General features: G+C 38.6%; 3 protein-coding genes across 3 annotated transcripts; 2 read left to right on the top strand and 1 right to left on the bottom strand.

Annotated features, from left to right (window-relative positions):
- Positions 1-1,849: 1,849 nt before the first annotated feature.
- On the top strand, positions 1,850-3,153 carry LOC149830820 (transmembrane protein, putative (DUF1218)). The gene is made up of 3 exons (XM_090011833.1): positions 1,850-1,948; positions 2,151-2,356; positions 2,904-3,153. Exons 1-3 carry the CDS (start codon positions 1,850-1,852, stop codon positions 3,151-3,153), a joined length of 555 nt encoding a protein of 184 aa, XP_089867959.1.
- A 1,328-nt stretch (positions 3,154-4,481) lies between these two features.
- On the top strand, positions 4,482-5,798 carry LOC149830819 (histone H2A.6-like). Its single transcript, XM_090011881.1, has 2 exons — positions 4,482-4,712; positions 5,372-5,798. The coding sequence occupies exons 1-2, from the start codon at positions 4,524-4,526 to the stop codon at positions 5,591-5,593; spliced, it is 411 nt and encodes a 136-aa protein (XP_089868007.1). The 5' UTR covers positions 4,482-4,523; the 3' UTR covers positions 5,594-5,798.
- A 2,265-nt stretch (positions 5,799-8,063) lies between these two features.
- Positions 8,064-18,805, bottom strand: FH5 (formin homology5). The gene is made up of 7 exons (XM_090013507.1): positions 18,723-18,805; positions 15,973-16,684; positions 15,176-15,875; positions 14,885-15,084; positions 11,823-12,058; positions 9,866-10,724; positions 8,064-8,826 (listed from the first exon to the last, which is right to left on the bottom strand). Exons 2-6 carry the CDS (start codon positions 16,646-16,648, stop codon positions 9,885-9,887), a joined length of 2,652 nt encoding a protein of 883 aa, XP_089869633.1. The 5' UTR covers positions 16,649-16,684; positions 18,723-18,805; the 3' UTR covers positions 8,064-8,826; positions 9,866-9,884.
- Between the last annotated feature and the right edge of the window lie 7,153 nt (positions 18,806-25,958).

The following is a 25,958-nucleotide window of genomic DNA, read 5'->3' as shown; positions in this document are numbered from 1 at the left end:
TCAATGGCATCGAATGTTTAAAATGAGCGGCTGAAATTTGTTGTAAACATGAAACATGTCAGCGGTTTTCACTGGCGTTCATCTTCATGATGGACGACCTTCAGGGTGACTCGCGAACGTTACCAAGTTGATAGGGCATCACGAGTTCGAAACCCACAGGCACGTATTCTTTGCAGTGATGTCAAAGCTGGATGTACTCGCTAGTGGGCAAGGAGGACCTTGGGTTTTGTGCTTAATAAACTCGATTATTGATAGCTAGGGTGTCAACGGACCTTGTTTACCCAAACCCGACCCAAACCAAACCTTATAGGGTCCGATGGTGATAAATAAGAAGACCCGGGTTCGGACGCGAAAGTCTGATTAATACATGGACCCGGGTATAGTTTGTGAAATTTTATACCAGACCCGGTCCCGACCCGAGTTCTGATTAAGATCCACATTTTTTCAATGTAAAAATGATAAAAGATATGGTTATACTGAGTATGGTCAGGTTCAAGTAGTTTTTATTGGATCTGGGTATGGTTTTTCTTATGATGAACTCGATTAGACTCAGGTCCGGACCCGATACCATACCCAAAAATCTGGTCCAACTCTGGTTCCACCTGGGTCCAAACCAAACCCGACCCGTTGACAACCCTGATTATTGAGGCAGCTTTTCCTTGGTTTTTCCAAAAGCAGTAAAGTGTAACTGATGAATGCCAGGAAACATGAGAGAAGTGTACAATCTAGCAAATTTCTTTTACATGAATAACTAGAACCCTTTTTAACTGCTTAACACAGGCTGGATACCGTTAAGTTCGATTAACAATGAAGTTATCAAAAGACAGACACGATAAAATCGGTGGAATTTTCTTTTAGAAGTAAGAAGAAAGGGGGTGAGGAAAGCCTACATAGGCTACCATCCTTTACGTGCAAAAAGATGGCTCGAATCTGATTAGGGAAGGAAAGGATTTCATGGAAAAGTAAAATGAAAGAAAAGAACTTCTAATAAACAATAATAATTCTCTCTTGTACAGCTAAATAGCACAAGAGAGAACCTTGGCCAAAGGCCAAATTACTACAACGTCCTTGTATTTATTGTCAATGACTAAGATATCTGTACGTGTCACGTATGAACTAGTTTTACAAATGGTATGTTTGGGATCATGCTATGCAAGATTAAGTTTATGATAAACCCCAACATTTAGAGTTCATAAACTTGGTCATGTACAGTGAAATTGGGATTCACATTTTTGTATGGTGGAGTTCACACAAGGGGCCCTATTATTTAGTAGGGTTGGGAAAGGAGATGAGCTACTCGCGGCTCGGCTTAGCTTATATTTGACTTGTAAAGAGCTCTCGTGAAATAGGCTTGACAAGCACAAGCATGAACAACCAATATTTGGCTTGACTTGTTTGTATAGGCACGTTACTTATTTGATGTACTTTATATTATAGAGGGAAAACAGTTGAAGTGTTTGGCTTGCAAGTAATAAGTTTAGAGTTCAAATCCTATTGCTTACAACTTGGGGTTTGCTAGGTGGGTGAGCCGAGTCTATGGCTGATTGTTGAAAATGAACAACTATACTTGTTGCACTTAGCTAGAAGGCTAGAACACATTTCCATAGGGATAAAAACTGAGGGGTTATTATGGTCGTTTGGTGGGAAAGTAAGGTGATTCATGTAAAGTTATTTCCTCAACATATTCTCTTGTTAAAGCACATCACTTTTTATAGTAGACAAGGAGATGCCTCTCGTCACAAAGGTCACTCAACTACTTTAAGCACCCCTTTAAGTTTGGTGGTGTTGCACCAGAGAGAGAGAGAGAGAGAGAGAGAGAGAGAGAGAGAGAGAGAGAGAGAGAGAGAGAATGGCAAAAACATTAGCCATTTTCTTATGCATTTTGATCATTGCATTGGATGTCACAGCAGGAATACTTGGCATCAAAGCAGAGATGGCACAAAATAAGGTATGTTGGCCATGTACTATGCAATTTTTATCACTCTCTCTCTCTCATAGAGAGGCCAGAGGTTTAATAGGGTATTGTGAGAGTTCTCAATTATTATTCATGTCATCTAAGAATAGTTGGGTTGAAATGTTGGATTTGTTAATATTGACCTCTGTTCCTTAGTATCTTATGCAATTTATGTGATTCTCTTAAATTTGTGCAGCAAAAGCATGTTAGGGTTTTCATATTTGAGTGCAAAGAGCCCAGCCATGAAGCTTTTAGGATGGGAATAGCAGCGGCTACGCTTCTAATACTAGCTCATGCAATCGCAACCGTTCATGGGGGCTGCGTGTGCATCTTATCCGGAGATGAGTTAAAAAGATCACCTGCAAACAAGCAATTAGCTGCTCTCTTAACACTAGTTTCCTGGTAAAAATTTTCTTCTCCTTCTTTTCCTTAAGGGGGAGTTTGGTAGAGATAAAACTTGAAAAGTCGACCGTTGAATATTCAATCAACATCTGGGATAAATAGTCGAACCCCTCGGGATCCGACTATTTATCCTCGTTTTGGAGGACAAATAGCATACCAGATTATTTCTTCCGCGTTTGAATTGGACCAGGGTTACCGGAAACTCCACTTGCATGTGGGAAACCAGTTTTTGAAACACGGGGACAATGTTTTGGAAACTTGTGTGGGAAACATGTCAGGAACTCATGGGAAACACATTTCCTGAGAAACCTGCTTTTCCATGAGTTTTGAAACCCATTTACTTTGTATTGCCACATATATTATGGATCAGGGTTCAAATGCACCTTGTTTGGATCTCATGTGGGTACCCACTAGATCGGATTTGGATCCCTTGCATGCGTTTTGGATTTGGGTTCAGATATAGCATGATCCAGCCCGTATCCGATCTGTTCTCAAACCTCAGTAGCTTTTCTTGCTTATATTGCATGTGACGTGAGCATGTGTACAGGGTTGTACTTGCCATTGGATTCTCCTTGCTGATTATTGGAGGCCTTGCTAATCGTCACTCCAAAGCAACCTGTGGTCTCTCTCACCATAAGTTACTGTCGACAGGAGGAATCCTCTGCTTTATACATTTGATCTGCATCCTGGGGTTTTATGTTACTGCCCTCTCTATCACTGGGGAAGAACAAAAGGTTCACAAGAAAGGCAGCACCCAAATGACTCAAAGAGGACAACATGCACCAGAACAACTTTAGATTTCATTCTTCTCTTTTTTCCTTCCCTTCTCACCCATTTGATCTTCTTTTGTAATTGCAAGTGTTTGCTGTTTTTTTTTTTGGGTCTTATGATTCGTGTACTTTCTTATTGTAATTCAAATAAAGTTCAGTGATGTCAATGCTTGGTCTTTTCAATTGGGTTCCCTCCTGTATCTAGTAGGGGTCCAAATGGATCTTCTTTGGACCAATTTTTTTAATCAGATTGTCTGTGCTTGGACAGGACGTAATCAGACCTTTGATTTTGGCCTTATTGTACTGGATCCAGTATTGCCTTGTATATTTCAGGTCAGATCCGATTTGGCTGAATCTAATATTGTCATATATATTTTGGAGATGGATGTGTGAAAATACAATAAAAGATAAGATTCGGAACGAGGAGATACGTAAGAAGGTAGGCGTTGCACCCATTGAAAATAAGATGAGATAGAATCGTTTACGGTGGTTTGGACATATTCGACCAAAGCCGAATGATGCTCTAGTTAGAAGGATGGAGAAATGAAAATATATTATTTAAAAGAGGTCAGGGTAGGTCTAGGAAGACATGGATGGAGGTGATAAGAAAGGATATGAATGTTTTGAACCTCACCTAAGCATGGCATTGGATAGAAATGAATGGAGGAGAAGGATTCATGTGTTGGTTCATATCGCCGACCCCAATTGTTTTAGGATGAAGGGTAGTTGTTGTTGTATTCAACTCTACATGTCCAGACCCTATTTGATTCAAGAATCAGTTTTGTATCTTGTGCAACAAATTCAAATTGGGATCTAGGGGGCATTTGCATGTCATGAAACTGGGCACTCCTTTTCCTCAAGGAAAATGAGCCCAAAATCCACGAGACACATTCAGCAGAAAGGTTTCCCACGTGATGAATAATGGACGATGAATTCAAAATGAGTTCTAAAAAAAAGTACCTCGATCTATTGAAGCCACGTTCAAGGATATACGTCGATTTTTTCCCACAAATGGTCACAATTCCGTTAATATCCTTTCATTACTTATCCACGTGGTACTATCTACTTTTGGACTTGATTTTGGCGTTTACTTATGTGTCCCGAAACAGAACATAGCCAACAGCATGAAGCTCAGGACATGTTGGTAATTACGTAAGTCACTGAGACTTTTTTCCGTAAACACGGTCGACGAACGATCCCGAGAAACGGCTGCGAGAACGAATCGAGGCCGTCGGAATGGAGACGCTAACGAACGGTGACGATGGAGATCCGTGTGGTTCATCCTGATTGGCTGGTTATCTCCCGAAGAAGAGTTCGCGCTATAAATATCAGGCCGTATAATGAGCGTCGAACTATTTCTCTCTCTCTCTGAAGGAGTAGAAGAAGGAAGGTTGAAGATGGCCGGAAGGGGGAAGGCTTTGGGAGCGGGCGGTTCGAAGAAGGCGACGTCGAGGAGCAGTAAGGCCGGACTGCAATTTCCGGTCGGCAGGATCGCCCGGTTTCTGAAGGCCGGCAAGTACGCTGAGAGGGTCGGTGCCGGCGCCCCCGTCTACCTTGCCGCGGTGCTCGAGTACCTCGCTGCCGAGGTGAAATTCCTTCTCCTTTTGGTTCTCTAGTGTTAGGTTGAGTTCGTGTTATTTTCGTTCTGCTGCGTTATTGTTCCCGTTCTAAGGGGTACGGAAAAACCTAGGGCATCTCATTTGCTTCGTTTGAAAAAAAAAGGTTTTTAAGTTTGGTTGTCTCCCTCTTCGGAATTTGGGTTTATTTTAGGCTTCACGGTTTTCTATTTTATGTATTTATTTATTCGTTCTTTTTTACTCAAAGGGTATGCTTAGTTTTATTTAGGTCTTGATAAGTCACTAAGTTTTCGGATTTATTTTGGTTTTGATGGACACCTTCAAGATTTTTTTTTTCTAACTTTTGGTTGATTTACTGGAATATTTTGGAGTTTGAACAGCTGGTTTGGAACAAAAATAACGAGGGATTTTCTTTAGTTTGTCTCAGAGTTGGGTAGTGTTTGTGGTAGAGATGGCTATCTGCATAAGTGTGCGGTCAGTGTTGTATCTTTTCTTATATTTTGTTTTTTTAAAGTTTCAGTTTTCTGAAAGTTGTTTCGTTATTTAGGGATGATCGTTTATGAAATTTTTTCCTTTTTCTGGAGTTTTTCCCCTCTTGTTTTGGTTCTTGTTCATGTGCCATTTTCTGCACCTTCTTTCTGATTCCTGTTTTTTTTTATTTGTTGAAGGTGTTGGAGCTTGCTGGTAATGCTGCCCGTGACAACAAGAAGTCGAGGATTGTGCCTCGCCACATCCAACTGGCGGTGAGGAACGATGAGGAGTTGAGCAAGTTGCTCGGCGAGGTGACGATTGCCAGCGGTGGGGTGATGCCCAATATTCACAACGTGTTGCTCCCAAAGAAAATTGGCTCCTCTGGTTCGGCCAAGGTTTCAGGAGAAGATGAGGGTTGAAGAGCTAAAACCATTCTGTTTCATCGTTAGATGATGATCTTAATGCGTTCGTTCTTTCCGCTCGTCTTTTTTTTTTCCCTTTTTTGTTTCTCCTCCCGCCCTTGTGGTCATTCTCTTTGTAGATATAGTTAGGCTAACTGTTAGTGAAGCAATCACTTTTTTTGCTTTACATTCTCTTAATGAAACTTCGTAACAACTTTCTTTAGATCTTTGTGCTCCTCCTTGCTGCTGTTGATAGTGACGCGAACGCATTTTCTTGAACGCTGTAGTGGGATAAGTGGGTGATTGGGTACTTGGCGCACCTTGATTGATCATCTATCAGGTGTACTAGTACCAACTACCGGTAAGAAAGGTATATTGGAGAAACTCGTTCTAATTACTTGGGAAACTTATACCACCTTTAGTAAAAATTTGGTTTTTATCATTGTAAATGGATATCAAAGTTGTATGGAATGAGATAGCTAGATGGTTAACTCTAGCCATCATAATCGAGATTCTCGACTTCGAATCCCACGGGGACTATCTCTCAGATTGCTGATTAAAACAAAAGTGTATTAAACTGTTTTTTATTAAAATAGTTCGACTTTGAAAATGATGATTAATTAATTATGTGCAAGCAAGCTATGTCAGTCTCCTGTTGATGTTTCGTGTTCACTAGAACAATTGGAAGTACCGGGGCTGATCCGCACTCCTTTGTAAAGCGGGAGTATGAAAGACGACTAGACTAATGATCTTCCTTACAACAAAAAGAGGGAATCTGAAGGATGATTAGACTAATTATTACTCTCTCTCTCTCTCTCTCTCTCTCTCTCCGAAGATTACACAACAGATAAGACTATGAGATAAAAAGTAGTAAAGAATGCAATGTGGTTTGATTTGGCATTCAATGCGTTTGAAGTTTCCATGACCCCATAGCCTCTTCCCCGCAGGGCATAAACACAATCCTGAAAATAAACATGTTTGCAACACCTGTAATTTTCTAACTTTCACATGTTTCTTGTGATTCTTAATCACATTTTAGAACTTTCACATTGTCATTGCAAACATGCAAAAATGGAACCTGTGAATGTGATTCTCTATGAATGTTAAGGCTCAAAACTTGTGAAAGTTTTACATAAGTCTAAGGGTGTATAAAACTTTCACAAGCATTAATGCTCAAGTCAAATTCACAGTCCAAAAGCGAACACCATGGCTGTTTGATGGTGTTCACCGCCAGCATCAACTTATTTTTCTCTAGTCACGTGTGATAGATAATTTGTTCCTCTATTTATGAAAGTAAAAGCTTAATTGAGAGACCAAAGGAGGCTCTGCTTGTCTGGTAGGAGCAACTAGTGCACGTCACATTGTGTTGGGACGTTGCAAGTTCAAATCCCAGTGGTATAGTTGTATAACTGGTAGGGGTCTGCCTAACCCCAGCTTGCCTATAAAAAAAAAACTTAATTGAGAGACATCAAGGCTTTGAAAATTTTTCGGAGATGGTTAGAATTACGGTGGATATCAGCTGGAACATCATTCCTGGGGCCAACCCAGATCTAGGCTTATTGAGATCCCGATATGACTTGCCGAGTTTTGCATAGACTGGAGCTTGTGTTATTTCACATATAATCATCAGCTCACGAACTTAGAGAGAGAGAGACCATGTTCCGGAAAGATGCATGGCCCCAGCAACGCAAATATATACGATATACTGAAAAAGAGGGGAAACAAAGGTGGAGAAAGAAGGAACCACATGCTTTGTTATCTAGTGGATAAAATTATCATTTTACAATGATTATCAGGGGTAAATTCAAGATTTAGTGTAAAAAAAGGGATCTTATCTAACCACTTGTTTAGCTATAAAATACGAGGTAGGATAATTATGAAAAGAGATCACATAAAATGCAGCGGCGCTGCATCATGCGATGGGCGTGGTCTCCATCTCGAGAGATGTTGAGATGGGTGGCTGTCAGTGATTGTCAGCGGCGCTGAATAATAAATTCCCTCTTATGAAAATTTCTGGATATGAGTATCATTTATAGGAATAAGGAGGTAATTTTTTTGCAAATAACCCCTTATGTTTCCACCGATTTTATTGAAACCCTACAAGCAATTTAGTGAAGAGTATAACAAGAAGAAAATTGGAAAGTAACCACATGGAATATAACACCCCAAAGGGGATAGCATAGTTGGAGCGGGCCTTGGCTGTCAGAGATGGGCAGTCAGGGTTCGACTCCAGCGGGCAGTACTCCCCTTGCATAACCCGAAGCCCTGCATAGGCCCTGGGGGTGAGGGCCCTAGCCATGGCATTTGCCCGCCCCTGGATGGCGACTAAGTCTCCATGCCGGGCTTGGGGTTCCTCCGGGCTAAATATGAAAAAAAAAACATATCTAATATAACATCACATATCTTAATCGGATTATCAAAAGCAAAAGAAATAAGATTAAAAGTCATCAAGATGTTTCTAGTATACCACTTAGCAGCACACCCAGTAGGGAAAGAAAAATCATTCAGATGCATATGAAACTTTCTACAACTGCAGTAAACAAATTATAATGATCAGTAGAGCTGGAGAATGTAGCTGAAGCTGTTTTTACCTTCTACAATATGGATGCCTATCGTTGCATCCGATTTCTATAATAGCTGCATTATAGCAAATCCACCAGGAAACAGAAACCGCAACGGAGGATTTTCCTATAGGCAAGAACCTCCATAGAAGTGGGAAAATCTCCAAATCAGAAAGATGGTGTTACTTCTATAGATTTTCTTCTAACCTAGCAATAACCCTTTTAAATAAACAGCAAAATCAACAGTGAACCCCAGAGCAGAATGATGCATTGGATGAACCAAGAACAATTTACTTTAAAGAATGAAAAAATGAAAAATGTGATTTTCATAAACAAGCTTGCCCACGAGATACACCAGCATGTATGGTCCCGTTCATCTTTTGATTGATGTGATGATACTTGATAATGCAACTTCCACGACGAAGTGATGGCCGTATCCATTGTAAGGCAAGCCCCTTGGATCACATCCTTCAGTGCTTTCATTCTACCCCCGAGAACTATGTACAGACTGGTCCCCCTAGCAGATGAATATCTTCCCTATCTACATATCCTTCTACAAAAGAATGTTAATTTAAAGCTTTAAGCTTGAAAAGCCAGGCGTGGAAAGGTGGCCTTGGAGACAACAAATGCCTCTGCAATTTCTGACTGTTGACTTCCAGTAGAACAATATGAAACTTCCTCCAAAATTGCCTGCCAAAACACCCAACAAGAACAATAAGAGGGAAATTCTCAATCTTTGTTTTTTTCCTTTTCAATAAGAAAGAGCAAAAACTTTCCAATAAAATAAAACTAAAACATCATAAACGACTAAATAAAGTGGCACTTTCAGGCAGAGGGAAGAAGCACAAATTCTTTTGCATACCAAATGTGTAACATATCAGCACAATCATAACCAACTGAAGAACGAAGAAGTTGTGGACCAGAATTAGAACTGAATAGGTCTAAATCATGGCAAAAAATGATTTCCAAAGGTCATGCTTTCTGTCTATATAACGCATACAGCTCTAGTTGCTAGTTGGGCTCGCCCCATGGATCAGGTTTATAAGGCAAAAGATAAAAATAGTTTAAAAAACAGCTATGACCAATCACTGACTAAAGAAAGCATGTGGTATGCTTCAGTGGTGGAGGTGGTGGTCGTGGTAGTAGTGCCCCGTTGGTTTCCAACTTTGACGGACAACTGAAACTAAGTAAAGGAACTAGGACAAGGGGAGTCAGACACCCACCTGTTTCATCTTACTAGGAGTCATCAGATGAAAAGTCACATAGTGACATCGACATGAAGTACAGCCCTTCTATTTACTTTCATGTCTAGTGCATCACACTGTCCAGTGGCACCACAACAATCAAATGCTTTCTAAAGCTATTTCACATAAACGTTAAAAGAAATGATCAGTTAACAGTGATGTGTTCCTCGTGCATAATTCAGAAAAGAAGCTTTTGGATGACACTGCGAATCACGCTTGCATTTACAGATAAAATTAGAAAGCGACCCACCTGTTGGCATTCAACATTAATCACCTTTGTTATTTGGTTTATCATCACTTAAGAACTTCTATGCATTTTACAAATGCATAATATTGTTTTATATTCAGGTTCAGTGATCATCCTATCTAGAGGCAAAAACTGAATATCAAAACTTCACATAGACTATCAAAGTGCCTAACTTTTGAAATAGCAGTATTCTAATTTTAACAGATGAAAAACAAATGCAACAAGAGGAAAGACGGACCTCATCATAAGCAATTGTACTAGGGAGACGGACTATTATCATCATCATCATCTGAGCTATCTACTCGCCTAACCCTTATGGCTGGGAAGAGTAGATGCTTTTCATTTGGAACTGGAACAGCTGATGGCCCTTTCGTTCTTGGTGCCTGCGGTGCACGCCTTGGTGTGTCACGCACCTCGTTACATACTTTGTCCAACATATATAAAAAGTCACGTACTATGACAAACAACCGCAACCCTTCATCTTTCGAAGAATTACCATGAAAATAATCAGTCATGCCCTTCACCAGTGACATTATCTTCTTCTCCTCATTCACCAGCCATGTAATTTCATCTTCTGCATGTTGTACAAAGCATGTCAAGGTCCGGAGAAAGTGTCCACCTTCTACACCTCTCATCTGTGAATTCAAAAATGCCTTTGTTTTCTGGAGCGTGTTGGCAAGAGCTGACACAGTGCTTGTCAACATGTCTGCATCAATTGCTGCTGCTTTTTTCACATTCTGAAGCTCGCCCCCAAGCCTAGATACTACTTGTAAACCTAAGCTACAGTAATGATCTCCTGTTTCTCGGGGATTCTCTTCCAAATTCTCCTCAAAATTCAGGCTAGAGATACTCCCACTTTCTCTATTTGCTCGTGCTGCACGGACACCTTCAGATCGTATGATCTCCTGAACAACAAAATGCAACAAAGTCGTCTTCCCATCTGTTCCTTTGACATCAGACAGCTTTAGTAATGTGTCAAGTTTGAATGCCTGAGCACCTCCACGAAAGGTCCCATTGTTCATGCGATTTCCAGTTTTGAGAACAGCTTCTAGGAGTTTCATGAAAAGACGGCTGCTTCTGAGTTCTTTACAAGCCACCTGTAAGAAAGGCACAAGGGTGGGAAAATGTAATACAAGGCAACTTCAAAATAAAATATGTTGGCCCTGAGGAAAAAAGATAGGGTGAGATGAAACAGAATGCCATGCATGTACATTTGCATAAAATGGTATTTTTTTCATTTGTCTTCTTTCCAGGTTGTTACTTGTAAGCTTATTGTGGGACAATGTGTTTTGATTCCTGCAATAACATGTTATGGCTCCCTTAAATAAATATATTTGATTTGCCTCAAGGAACCATGTCATAATATGATATCAAAGTCTAACTATATGTAATAGGTGCAGTTTTGACAGCCCTCACCCAATCAACTAACGAATCATTTCAGCCAACAGATCGTGTTCATTTAGTCATTGACTTCCCTGTTCAACATAAGCCATTCGCTCACCTCAAAGTGAAGGGAGTCCCATTTATGGATTTGACCTCTGCATTTTTTTTTTGAACCTTGAGGCTCATGAAAGAAGCTGTACTAGCAAACACTTAATGTGCAGAAAGGTTTCAACTTTTTGACAACTATAGAGACAAGACTTCAACTAAGTTGTTCATAGTCAAGTATTAGAAAATTGTGATTTACACAATCATGTATTTCTCATGAATGCAATTCCACTGTCAGTTCCATAATAATTCTGAGCGGGGAAACAAAATTTCCGTTTCTCGCAACAGTTTTTTTCTGCACACACTCACCATGTTAATTTTCTGCAACATTTGAAAATGATGGTTACAAAGTGACAAGCAGCAAACAGTAAATGCTAGAGGATGTCATTTCACCAAAATTACTTGATATATAATTCAGTATGATGACAAGGAGTAACATGTTAATTGGATGCTGAAACTATTGGTTAAGTAGGATGTGTAACAGAAACTTGTTTGGAATTGGTGGAAATCAGATCATAAACTGATGCAGGCAAAGGTACAGTAATTGGCAGCTGTGACTGTCAGGCAGTTGAAAAGCTTGTAGAGCATTATTTTATATTTAGATAAAAAGATGAGCATTTCATGCAAATATGAGCTAACAAAAGAAATAGACCATCTGACTACAAATTAGATACAATAGCACATGTTTGGGTAATAGAAATACTTGCCTCCAGAGTCGTAAAAGACACCTTCATATTAGCCACTTCCTCCCCAAGAATGCCCATGAAAAGCAATGCATCAAGCCGCTTAAAGGCAAAAGGGATGTCCACTAATGCCTTCAGAAACCGTTCTGCAGGCCCAAGCTGTGAAAGCTCACCATTGTACATCCTAAGCTTAAATTCTTCTTCAGCAGTTGGTTCCATCTTCAATAAAGTTTGAAGTAGCTCAACACTAAGCTCATTTCCTAGTTATAAAAAAACAAAGAATAAGTAATCACATTTAATAAGATGTCAGAATATATAGTGCATTCACATACACACCAATAATGACTCAAATCAAGAGCAACTGAGATGCCGATTCAAGAAGGATGTGTCTTAGGAGGACACACAAACTGTATTGAAATCAACTAATGACACACACACACACACACACACACCAATAATGACTCAAATCAAGAACTGAGATGCTGATTCAAGAAGTGTCTTAGGAGGACACAAACTGCACTGAAAACAACTAAGGAGGAGGCAACCAAGAAGCTATGGAACACGGACACTCCATTTGGGGTGCCGTACCCATGTTGACATGGGTACCGCTACCAGACGCAGTGTGGGTACGCCGCGGATCGGGTCCCGCACTGCATCGGTCGGGTAAAAAAATCTGACCCATGGTTTTTTTAAAGAACCCCCGACTCTCTCTCTCTCTCTCTCTCTCTCTCTCTCTCTCTCTCTCTCTCTCTCTCAGCCCCTCGCAGCGTCGCTCAGCCTCTCTTAGCCACTCGCTGCCTCCGCCCTCGCAGTGTTGCCTCTCTCAGTCTCTCGCAGCATCACCCTCTCCGCGTAGCTCAGGTACTCCTCTCGTCTCTGTCTCCCTCTCGCCTCGCCTCTCGTCTCTCTCATCTTTGTCTCCCTCTCGACAGAGACCATATTCCTATCAACAGATTGTCCCTCATGTACAGAGTTGTTACTGTTGATGATGTTCTATACGGTAATTATTTGTTGCTATCAAACACTTAAAGACCATATTCCTATCAATGGATTGTCCCTCATGTAGAGAGGGGTTAGTGTTGATGATGTTCATGAATTTGTGTGATAAAATGTGTGAGGGTTATATGGGGCAATATTTTCTCTATGTTTCACATGTTTAATGGCACAAAAATGCTTTCATTAAGTGTTTAATCTACAGGGTCTTTTCTATGGCAGCCGCCACTTGTCTCATCTGTTTTTCTGTTTAAACTACTCCACTTGCATTTCTGTTTTTTTTGTTTAAACTAAACTTTTTTCTCAGCAGTGCTAATTTTTAGGTATTAATGTCTATTATCTATTTACCTGAAATTGTTATTAGCTTGTTATAACTTGTTTCTTAAATGTTAATTTGTTAGTTGTAGTTATAGCTTTACATGTTATTGAATTTTGATTCTTTGAATAAAAGTTGTTAGCATGTTCTGGTACTAGTTTAGTTGGTTATTAAATGTTAATTGTTTAAATGTTAAATTAATTTATGTTGTCTTGTTGGAATAATAGATTTTGATTTTTGAAATTTATTTTATATTTATGTAATATTTAATATATATATATATATATATTATGTATATACCGTCCTGACCCTGTACCTACATTTTTTGGAATTGCCGTGTTGTACCCATACCCGTACCCATGTGACTTAGCCAAGAAGATTCCTGTTTTTTAGCAACATAAACAAGCTTAACATCTAAAACTTACACGACATGAAGAAATAGAAAAGAATGTTCCACGTAAGTTGAGAGCTTTTTCATGATGTTATTGCTATAAACTGAAAATCATTGATGCTTCCTAGAAATTGAATTAGAATAGCTTTACTGTCTTGATAGGAAAACCTTCAGATAATATCTTGATATCTTTAAAGTTATGGAGATATTTGACACAACCTAAGGAACCACAAACTAGTTTTGCCAAGTTACACCAACATATCTCCAGTGAGCACTACAGCTACATTGGAAATGGGCTTGATATAGGGTATCTATTTGTGATAAGAAAAATAGTTCTATATAGGGAATTTATGTTGTCTCTTACCTTTCAGGCTAATCCCATGAACCACCTGCACAACTCCCCTGACCCAGGTTAAGGCTATAGTGAAAGACAAGGGCAAAAGAAATATATAAATCGACTATTTTACCACTCATTACTTCTTAACTTTGAAGAGTATAGTGGTGACTTTATGAGTCATAGATAAGTAACTTGTAAAAAGTAAAGCAAGGTCAATGCAAGTCAAAGAGCTATAGGGGGTTATTTGAAAAGATGGTGAAAAATACAGATGGTATTTGGTGTTCCCCGATTAAGAGAAGGATTTAAGGAATTAGACCAAATCATGGAGTGGACACGTAATACAACTAAGTTTTGATAAGATGGAGATCTCACATTTATTGGATGATAAATATAATAGTGAGGAATGATTTGGGGGCATTAAAGTTCCCAGTTGGGACCAAAATTTTAGATACATATTGCTAGTACAGAAATATATGCAAATTGTGGCCTGTCCAATCATTGAAGCATTCAAATGGAATTAAAAAGCAACCTGCAGTATCCTACTCAATTTGAAAACTTAAGGAATAGTTCTTGCCTAAAAAGTTATAGTATGGAATCATGGATACAGATATTGTGTACACATTCTACACATCAAGACAAGATTAACTTGCTGCCAGGTGCACTAAGTCAGGGTGTCTTTTGAGATAAAAAAAGGGAGACTATTTTTTGGGGGAAAACCCCATCAAAAACTTTACATGACATGGCAAATATTTATAAGGGATCATTTTTGAATCTTGAAACACCATAAAGCATTCAGCAAATTTTTGCTACTCACAGAAGGTAAAGTGTGACCTCAAAATATGTAATTCATGATACCAAGTAAATAAGCTCATACACAAAAGACATTTCCAATAATATACCAAATTACTAACTATGATGCAACTCAATTCTTCTAGACTAAATAAACCATTTAAAGAAATATTAACACAGGAGTAGGTGTATGGTGAGTGGGGGATACATTTCATGATTTCATCAACTGCATGTGAATTCATTCAAATAAAAGCTCTTACCTTCCAAGAGTGAATCACAAACTTCTTCTGTGGAAACATTAAGAGCTCGTAGAAGAATAGATAAGTTCTGAGACTTCTTGGGATCAAGAATCTGATGACTCTGGACTGGACCATCACGAAGAGATTCCTTCTTTGGGTCATTGTTTTGCTTAGCCTTAGAGCTATATCCAAAGAGTGTTTCTATCATTTCTTCATTGAATCTGCATGTATAAACAAACAATTTAGAGCTCCATATTAGAACCAATTTGTATAAAGTTACTCAACAGACATACGAGTGTGAATTATCCTTACTGAAAAGATCCTGATTTAATTTGATGCCAGACCATTGAGTGGTCAGGGTTTGCAAGAACTTTGTCCCAGAAAAATGGTTTCAGCTTGGTCTTTGGAGCTTCAGATTCCTCTGTTGCATCATGTCTGTTGCCACTTACAGAAGTTTCTGTATTACTTGGCCCAAGAGGGGAAGGACGTGTGATTTTTGAAGAAATTAGGGTTGGAGGTGGTGGACGAGGAGGGAAAGCACCTTTTGGTGGTGGAGGTGGTCGTGGACCAGGCTTCCCACCAACAGGTAAGGGTGAATGAGGTGGTGGTTCAGAAGAAGGACGTGCTGGAGGAGGAGGGGGAGGGGTTGGAGGGCGAGGAGGAGGGGTTGCAAGGGAAGGAGGAGGAGGAGGAGGAGGAGAAGGGGGAGGAGGAGGACTTGGCTGAGTATTTGATGGCATGCTTGGAGGAGGAGGTGATGTTGATGATAGAATCTCAACCCGTGGAAGTGAAAGATTCGGTTTCTCAGATACTACCAATGCAGAATTAGCTCCAAGAGACACAGACTGCGGATCTTGCCAAGAAAGAGGTGGCGACAGCCCCATCTCAGTAGCCTGCATACTTTTGCTTGGGTTTGATGAAAATGAATAGGTTACAAACTCCCCCCCATCCATTCCTACATGTGATTCACTACCCATGGAGTTCTCCATAGTCATTGATTTTGGTGAAGATCCTAAAAGTTCATGTTTCAAAAAAAAAAGATTAACTAAACGAACATCAGAACTTAAAAAAAGAGTTATTAGAAAAAGGTCAAAATCAAGTTGCTTTACCTACTGAAAAATCACTCATACTTAAGGTAAGAAGAGGCCTGTCATCCTTTTGTGAATCTCCCACGTTATTATCATTGTTACAGCATTTATGATAACAATAAAAGAGCAACACAGAAAAAAGAAAGGTAGAAGCTGCAGTTACAACAACAGCCACTGCAATAGTCCTTGAGGTGTTGACATGGTTATCTGACTGCAGAGGAGCAAATTTTGGACTTCCATTTATATCTGCCCCGCTCATAGGTGGTCTACCAGAAGAAACTAATTGATCTGGTGGAGAAGAATGGAATTGCTGAGTTGGAGGTTGAACAGATGCTTGGTGAACAGGAGTAGGAGCACTTGCAGGTGCTTGACTGGAAGATGGAGCATGTGCAGGTGCAGGTGGATGAACAGGACCAGCAAGAAATACTGCATCAACCAAATGTCTTCTCCGCTTTGCACGCCATGCAAGCAAGTATTCAAGCTGCTCAATATACCAATTGCTAGATCTATCATCTTTTCCCGAGACACTTTTTGGAAAGTGGATCCTCATGAGGCAATCAGAAAGTGCATGCTTCATTTGAGGTGGCAGGGTATTTATCACCTTCTGCAAGTTGGTACTTGCTGATGGACTTAACTCTAAACTGACTTCAATCATATTGTCAAATTTTGAACTTCTGGAAGATGAGTCAATGCCCATTGCATCATGTCTGCAAGCAATCCACAGCTGGTTCACCTGAAGTAAAAGATTAGATATTATTAAGGTCAATCCAAACACAATGACTGGCACAAACATGAAAAGACAGCCAAATCCTCACATCCAAAAGATGCAATAGTCATGCTTTAAAACATCATCAGTGCAGCAACAAAGAGCATAAAGCCTTTTCATGAGTGATGTGGTATAATACATCCCCAAAGAGTGATCTAAAATAGAGCATAAATGACAAGAATATTGAATGCTCCTACCATGTCTTGTTCAATATCTGTGAGTGCCTCTAGAGAATGGTCATTTATCAGAATCAATAATTCCTTAATTGTCTGCCTCCCCAATGCTCCTATAATGCTTAAGGAAATCACAAATACCAAAACACAGCATGCTCTGCCATGATCCATCTGCATGAAAAAGAAATTTCAGATGTACATCCAACTATTTGTTAATACAAAAGTAAACAAGACAACCCAGCTTGCAAGAACAGAGTTACTTGGAAGTGATGATCGTTAGAGGATCAAAAAAGGAGGCAACACTTGTAAGACCTTTCTCGGCAAAAAGAGAAACAAAAATCAAATAGTAAGTGCTATCTCAACATAGGACCACAACAGGACAGCTCAGGTCAAACTAGTGATTAAAGTACAGATTGCCAAAGTCAAACGCAGGTCAGGGATGCTCAGAAGGCAACAATTGGGCAGAACGTTTCAGGAGCATGGCTTAGTTAATGTACAAATGTTAATTGAACTATGAAAATTTATTTTTATTTTATGTTTTTCAATGTCCTAGTAAATTCTGGAAAGGTTGGCAAATAAGGTTGCTATGTGAAAGCATTCACTGGTTCAAGCTACATTAGTAGCCATGCATGAATGCGAGCATGCAAGAGGAGAATCGTCAATACATGTGACATAGCGAAAGATACCACCCAGTAAACCAACCACCACGGTTTTCCTGGCAGAAATATAAATTGCAATCACTCAGATCATATGACTATCCTGGGCAGAAATGGAGGAGTAAAGACAAAGTTCTTCACTGTATCTGACATTGAGTTAAAAAGGGAAAATAAAGCTGATATTGAGAGAAACTAAGAATTGTGTGGAGAAGCTATTTTCCCATAACTCAAAGCATCATGGCAAGACACAGCATTTGTTCCTTCTTCACAGCAATACTGGAAAACGGCAAATGGCAATGACAAAGTTCACAGAAAAGGAGGGCCTTACTAACAAGGCTAGAAGAACATATGCATTCAAGCATGAGAAAAGGGTTACTCCAGTCATTCTAGAAATGAATTGACTTCATTGCTATTTTACTGAACCTGTTAATGTTTATTCTTAAATATCTATCACTTAAGATTGTGAGCAGGATTACTAAGTGCATAAACAAATGTAAATGCCATAAAAAACACAAAAAGCGAATAAGAAACCAACATTCAAAATCAAGCAACGGTAACAAATTCTCCTCGAGGGAGAAATAATCCAAAGAAAGCATCAAGTACAACTTTTCGCTCGTCAATCACATTATATACAAAGTCAAAATTGTGAAATATGAATCAAAACGAAAAACACTCTGCAGAAAAAAACATCAGTCAGCTCAATCCAACAATACATTCAGCTCAAAGGAAAAAATAATGGAAGAAATTTTACAAAACTACCAAAATTTGTGGCAAAAAAACGAAACGAATATAATAATGGAGAAAAAACAGCAGAATCTAATAAATGCTCATAGTAAAAAATTCTAAAACCACGCAAAAACCGGTAACATTTCCCGATCATCCGAAAACCGACTCCAAAAACTTCAAATTCTCAATACCAGAACACCTGAAAAATCCATGTCCCCCCCAAACGAATCATAACGATCTCGTCCAGTAAAACAAAAACAAAAACTTAAGTCGGCTCAGCAGATCGGATCAAATGTAGTGATCTCGTCATGAATTTCCAAATGAGAAGTATTGCGAATCCGCGAAACTCACATGCTAAATGAGAAAACTTGAAGAACTACATGGTTCAAATCGTCAGGATCAGGGTTTCTCATCCTTACTCCCTACATTACAGAGAAAGAGAGAGAATACCTGAAGCCAACGAGCGAGCTCGGAGTCGGGGCTGAAGATCGGATCCCTTGCCACGAAGACGACGGCGACAGAGAAGAAGGGCGGAGACGGCGACGAAGATTAAGGACGAAGACGCCGGCGACGAATACGAACGACGTCTGCGGCGGCGACGAGAATGCAGAGAGTTTAAAGCGAGTTTCAGGCGATCACCGTCAAAAACAGTCTGGGGAGAAATGGGTAAGCTAGATTCGCCGGACGCGTATAGAGGAGGCGGGGGAATTTCAGTGGGACCCACTCCTCATGCCTTCAGACTACAGTCTTTCGTTCTCGAACTTACAAAACAGACGCGTTGAATTTGCTTTCAGCTCTTTGGCTGTTTTTCAGTAAATTACAAAACAGGCCCCAAACTTACCGATTATTTACAAAACCATGGTGAACGTTTAGTACATTTAACCGTCTTTTTCTAAAATGACTGATGAGTAGGGTGGTTTTGCAATTTATTTTTCTCTTTCTTTGTACGAAACTTGACGTCCGAGCCAGCAGGCCAGCACTCAGTTGCGTACACACCCAGGACTCCTGTGAGCGTGACTCAACAGATATCAAGCCCCGTCAACCCACGCTTTCTAACATAGAAAACATTGAAGTCTAATGTAAATGGAGAAGGGCGTTTTCGTAAACTAAAAGCACTTTTTTCAGCAATTAATAAAATTACTTAACTACAAATAAAATAAAAGAGAAACAATTTGAAATTTTCATAACGTAAAAAATTCAAGAAAAATTATTCTAAAAACTAAAAAAATGAAATCAAGAGGTCTCATCTAGCTATTTATAAAAATCAGAATCATAATCTTCGTGTGAGCTTTTGGATCTAATCCGATTAGATCACCCTCTTAGACCCCAAAAAACGTAGGTTAGGGCGACCGCGTCAACTTCTATATATAAAAATGAAAACATCCCAAACCTCTCCAATGAAAAAATTTTGGTGTTTTTTTTTCTTCAAAATTCTGACTGTAAAGATGTGTTAAACATGATTGATTTACTATAAATACTTGAATCATGAATTTTGGATAGAAAAAATGGTATTTGGAGCTTCAAAAATTTATGAAAATTATACATCGTTAATTTTGAAACTATAAAAACCTATGCATACATTGGAATCAAATGCTCCAATAACTTATCCCTACAAAAACAAGTATATAGATCATATCTATATGGTCAGAATTTTGAAAAAAAAACACACCAAAAATCCTAGAAAACCTCCCAAACTTACCCAATAAGAAATATGTCTCATATTTTCAGTATTTTTTTAAAATTTTGACCTTGCAGATGTGTTCAACATGATTGGTTTACTAGAAATCAGTACTTGGATCATGCATTTTAGATGAAAAAATGGTATTTGAAGCCTCTAACATTTATGAAATTGTAGGCCATTGATTTTTGAAATCTTATAAAAACATATCCATGCATCAGAATCAAATGCTCCAAGAATTGATTCCTATAAAAACAAGCGCATAGATCTCATCTGTAAGGTCAGAATTTCAAAAAAAAAAATCCTTTTTATTTAGTAGGTTTAGGAGGTTCTCTATTGGGTAGGTTTTCATTCCCTTATGTATATATAAGGAAAACATATTTGCTACTAATGAAAGTAGAAAACTAATGAACTAGAAATCAGAGGTGAAAGTTTTATCAACTCATTCTAACAGCAAAGACGTGTTCAACATTGTTTGGATCATATTTTGCAGATGTAAAAATGTGATCTTTTAAATTATGAAATTTTGGCACATTATGGGCCATTGATTTTTGGACTCCTTTAAAAAATTAATTACTTGTTATAATTACATTATTCAAAACAAGTTTCCAACTAAAAAAACCAAAACCATGTAGATTACATATGCAATATTTGACCACAAAGGGTCTCAAAGCAAAAAAACGTGTGTCATAGGCGCGGTGCATCCGATTATATATATATATATATATATATATATATATATATATATATATATATATATATATATATATATATATATAGAGAGAGAGAGAGAGAGAGAGAGAGAGAGAGACCAGTACCCTCTTATCAAATGGTTCAGGATCTCTTGGCAGCTTGAAACCACAACCATGTTTAGTATGTTATCTGTAAACGGATTTGTAAAGCATTTTTCACGCTAAATGTGGACCTACTCAAGGAACATCCAGTTGAATTTGGTCCTGAATAAGGTTTATGAATAGAGATGTTAATGAATCAGATTTTCTCTGACATCCCACTTAATTCAATTCTATTTAGATGCATTTGGTAGATGTGCTTTTGATTTTTTGCTTCCGAATTCAATGAATATCAGAATTTGATGGATATCCGAATCTGTTTATATGTAAAAAGCAGATACGGTTTGAGTTGTTCATCATCCAAATTCCGATCTGTTTAGCCAACATCCGATTAGTCGAATATGGTATTAAATGCATCCGACCCTAATCCGAACCACTTAACATTCCTATTTATGAAGATCGGACCAGGCAGTCTAACAGTTGGTCTGTGACTTTTGAGCTAGGCCAGATAAAGTCATGTGCAGCAGCACATTTTAATTGTGCAATATGATTGCACCTGATCTTTTCTCTAAGTCATGCTGCATGGTTCTTGCTGTTCCAGGCAAAAACACTTTGAATGTAAAAGATCAACTTGGTTCCAATTGTATGAAAAAAATAACCCACCTAACCTTCACTTGCTGTAACTTAGTTAGCCTGACATCCAATTTTAAAATATTTTTGCTGGCTTTTTCCCTTTGAATTTTTCTAAAGAAAAAAGTTCCATTGACCAAATCTTTCCATTTTCCCATTCATCCGAGTCAAAAACCACAACTGTAAAGGAACCCAGCTTTCTTAAATGCTAAATATAGTCTGCAAAACCCGTGACTAAAGTTAAATATTTTTATCAATATTGTTAAAAAATATTTTTTTTCCTAATAATAAACACAAGGGTTTGAAGCCAGGGTAGTGGAATTCAGAGATCAAAACCTTTTAACACTTCAGATTTTGGGTGATTCGAGGATATGAAATCCTCAGTGAGACATCATATTCAACATTTATTTGTTAGACGAGCTGGTGCTTGTTACCCTATGCTATCACTCTCCATTATTTTAAAAAACTTCAACAACACTTCCTAAAAGACTCGCAAATGAACATAACTAGCCGAACAGAGCATGTTCCAGCAGCAGTAAACTGAGCCCGTGATTCATGTTTAACCAAGCTGAGCTCAGTTTGCATCGGCGAGAGTGGGTTCATGTAATATATATACAGTAGCGGAGCCAATAATCTAAACTAGGGTGGGCACAAAATGCATAGTAAAAATTTAATTACTAATAATAAAAAATAATTAATATAAAACAGTAATTAATATAATTATGCTTAATGCTAATTGAAAAAAAATAGCACAAAAAACCTTAAAACCTTTATTAAATGTTCATGAAATCCAAAAAAATCTAAATCAATACCCTCAACCATAAAAAAAAATCATAGATCTATGCTAATTAAAAATGTTTCCACTTAGGTTAAAAAATTTCAAACTTTAGAAGGGGTGCTTAATGCTAATTGAAAAGAAAAATAGCACAAAAAACCTCAAAACCTTAATTAAATGTTCATTAAATCTGAAAAAAAATCTAAATCAATACCCTCAATCATAAAAAATTCATAGATCTATGCTAAATTAAAAAAAAAATCACTTCGGTTGAAAATTTTCAAAACTTTAGGAGGGGCTTCAGCCCATCCTCGCCCCTAATATATATATATATATATATATATATATATATATATAGTAACTAGAATATGAACATTTTCAACATTTTTTTTTGCAAATCCAACCATGTAGATGTGCTTGGCATGAAGAGTTTGCTGGGAATCGACCATAGGATCATGTATTTTTGAATATTCGTGAAGATCATGAGCTATTGATTTTAAAACCTTAAAAAAAATCAGATGATTCAAGAGGGGGTTCTTATAAATCCAATCATATAGACCACATCTCTATGGTTAGATTCAAGAGAAAAGGACAAAAAATCTCTGAAAATAGCGGTTCACAATTATTTCTCGTATTTTCAGTTCTCATATTCTAGTGTATATATATATATATATATATATATATATATATATATATATATATATATATATATATATATATATATATATATATATATATATATATATATATATATATATATATATATATGCGCTAACCACTTTTCTAACTACCTGCCATACTAACCCAGTTTTTGAAAAGGTTTTCCCATGTATTACTTAAATCTGACCATATAGAGCTTAGTCCATTGGGTTTTAAGTGCAGCCCGGCTCAGAGATGACCTGGTTCTTAATGGGCTTGGGTTTGAAGAGCAGCCCATGACCCATTGGACCAATGGGCTAATGCTTAGCAAGTCGGTCTAGCCTAGCACAAACCCATTATTAGTTAATTTAGAATGCTGCAAATCATATTGTTAAATGAACCAATAGTCCCATGCACCAAGCTAATTATCTTTCTATTATTCATAAAATTAATGCAACTAACTATGTAAATAATAATATTGTTTTTGTAAAGAAAAAACCCTCATCGAGAACTAGGGCACTTAATAAGCCCTCCTCCTGCGAGGTAAAAATGGGCTAGTGATCGGCGCATAGGGGAGTTGTTGCCCGATTTTATCGGCTTTCGACTCATTGTTACTCTAGATGACAAAGATGTTATTGACTGTGAACCCATATTGGTTTATTTACAGAGGGATGGAAAAAATTGCACAAAACCGAACAATTATACAATATCTACCTATTTAGCTACTATGTCCATGGAGGCAATAACGGTTAATGTTTTTTTGGTCTCGTCAGAAGAACCCTCCAGAGATCCTGTTTTTTCTTGTATCAGTTTCGATATCGTGGAATACGAACAGATAATTAAGGGTAAGCTCATTGAGAAAGAGATATGGGAATAGGGGTGGCAATCGGGTCGGGTTGGCGGGTTGGCGTGTCTCAGCATACCTCAACCCGAACCCGACCCGTTTATTAAACGGGTCAGCTGTGGCAAACACGAACCCGACCCGTTTAATAAACGGGTAACCCGACACGACCCGCCAACCCATTTAATAAATGGGTTGGGTCGGGTAAACGGGTTTTCAGGTTGGCGGGTCGGGTTGACGGGTTGACGGATCGGGTTGGCAGGTAGGCAGGTTGGCGGGTCGGGTTGACGGTTCGGGTTGGTGGGTCGGGTTGACGGTTCGGGCAGACAGGTTGGCGGGTTGGCATACCCCCAACCCGAACCTGACCTGTTTAATAAACGGGTTACGCGGGTCGACCCGTTTATTAAACGGGTTGGCTTAAGCCCAACCCGAACCCGCCTAAGAGGCGGGTTGGCGGGTCGGGTTGGCGGGTCGTGTCAGAAATTGCCACCCCTATATGGGAATGCCCCATAAGTAAAGTAATTTAATTGAGCGAGAACCCCTTTTCCAGCCAGCCGATCGATCGAATAGAATATGTATAAACCATTTTTTAATTTAGATTATAAAAATAGCATGCTTGAGACACCAAGGCTAATTTCGAAAGAAAACAAAACAAGGAAAAGAAATTAAACCCTGAATCTGTCATCACCACCATATATTCACCATGTCTTCCTTTGCGTAAACAAGAAAAGTCTCCAATGAAAAAAATATATTTATCACGTTATATAGAAAAGCCACAAGTCATCCACCAAATGCAAAGATAAAAACAAAAAAAGAGTGCCGTCAATGCTTTTGAATCAATCAAAAGGCTCTTCTGTGGGGTGGTTATTATCTGCTGGAGCTTTATGATCTTCTTCCTCAACAGAGTAATAAGCTTTATAGTCGTAATCATCATAGTAGTCTTCATAGAAGGCAAGACAATCACCGCCTTTGCAGAAAAGCTTACCGGTCCTTGTGGCATCAAAGCCAGAAATGAACAGCATGAGGAAGAACATAAGGCATATCACACATTTGGAGGCCATGGAGGAAAAGCACGTATTCTGGAAGTATACTGTAGCTATACAAGTATTATGAGGATTAAATATGCAGGCTGATGCCTCAAGATATACAATATTATCTCTAGGCTTCTTAGATGAATGGAATTCTAAATCAATTAGAACTTAGTTACATGGAGAGTCCAAAAGTTTCATCCAGGTGAGTTACCAAATAGAGTCCAAGCAGGTACCTTATTGCAGGGCTGGCAATGGGCTGCTAATGGTCGTTGACCGGGCCAGTGAAGCTCGCACTGCCAATTGATGAACCAGGCCTAAGGCCAGCCCCTTGCAAAGTGCTTGGTCCAAGGTCCGCCCATTAGGCCTATGGGCTTAATTGGGCCAGGTAGGGAATATATATATATATATATCCCGAGTCAGAAGCCTGGCCACAGGCCCAGCGAACTGGTGCCCACCGCTACCCTATTTCATAATGCTCTCTCTCTCCAATGGGAGCTAATGAATACTCTCCCTGGATCATATTTGGACCTCAATCACATACTATTTATTTCTCCAGTCCATATATGATGAACTAGAATCAGATTTTTTTCCCAGTGACATTGTTCTAATATACCACTTCTACATCTTCAATCACACGCACATGCATGTGCATACACGCGCCTAGGGATGCCAATGAAGTGGATTTTATACGGCATCCGACGAAATTTGATTCTGTTTAGTTGCACTTGTGTAAACCAAAACAATATCCGATTATAATCGGTTGCAGATATGTTTTTGATTTTTTGCTATATGGATATCTGAATTCATTTGCATGTAAAAAAGCAGATCTGGTATGAGCTTGTAACCATCTGAAACCGAATTCAAATTGTTTAGCCAACATCTATTTAAAATACAAGGCCACACAACCAACTCTCTAAAAACGACTCCCTAGGAATCAATTTGGTTTTGTGATAGACTCTCGATGTTCCCTATTCATTTGACTCTATGAGGATGAATCTGGATCAGAGACAATTTTATGTAATGAAAAGATTTGCCAAAACCAGATTCACAATTGGAAGGCTTACTCCATCCTCCACTCAAAGCTGGCCACTAGGACTCTCAAACTAGCCGATTTTGAAGTGCTCAAGCTTGACTCATTATTGTAGCGAGCAAGCCAAGCTCGAACTCATAATGAGCTCGAGTTAAACATGCGGGTTTGAGCTGGCTTATTTACAGAAAAAAATTATTTCTTTAGAGCTGGAAGATATAGGATTACCAAAAAATGAATTGATTTAGAGCAAGGAATAATAAGATTTTACCAC

Source organism: Nuphar pumila, chromosome 7 (genome assembly GCF_984573655.1).
Source record: "Nuphar pumila chromosome 7, dmNupPumi1.hap1.1, whole genome shotgun sequence".
NCBI lineage: Eukaryota > Viridiplantae > Streptophyta > Magnoliopsida > Nymphaeales > Nymphaeaceae > Nuphar > Nuphar pumila.
Note: the sequence above shows the minus strand (reverse complement) of the source record. Positions and strands in the feature narration are given on the sequence as shown.

What these genes read in the sequence shown, in the direction of transcription:
- LOC149830819 (XM_090011881.1), top strand. Translation starts at nt 4,524, where the DNA reads ATGGCCGGAAGGGGGAAGGCTTTGGGAGCGGGCGGTTCGAAGAAGGCG. An exon ending in TCGAGTACCTCGCTGCCGAG is followed by an intron (nt 4,713 to 5,371) that starts GTGAAATTCCTT and finishes TATTTGTTGAAG; the next exon opens with GTGTTGGAGCTTGCTGGTAA.
- LOC149830820 (XM_090011833.1), top strand. Translation starts at nt 1,850, where the DNA reads ATGGCAAAAACATTAGCCATTTTCTTATGCATTTTGATCATTGCATTG. An exon ending in CAGAGATGGCACAAAATAAG is followed by an intron (nt 1,949 to 2,150) that starts GTATGTTGGCCA and finishes AAATTTGTGCAG; the next exon opens with CAAAAGCATGTTAGGGTTTT. An exon ending in CTCTTAACACTAGTTTCCTG is followed by an intron (nt 2,357 to 2,903) that starts GTAAAAATTTTC and finishes GCATGTGTACAG; the next exon opens with GGTTGTACTTGCCATTGGAT.
- FH5 (XM_090013507.1), bottom strand. Translation starts at nt 16,648, where the DNA reads ATGGGCATTGACTCATCTTCCAGAAGTTCAAAATTTGACAATATGATT. An exon ending in TATGAGTGATTTTTCAGTAG is followed by an intron (nt 15,876 to 15,972) that starts GTAAAGCAACTT and finishes ATGAACTTTTAG; the next exon opens with GATCTTCACCAAAATCAATG. An exon ending in TTGTGATTCACTCTTGGAAG is followed by an intron (nt 12,059 to 14,884) that starts GTAAGAGCTTTT and finishes TTTTATAACTAG; the next exon opens with GAAATGAGCTTAGTGTTGAG.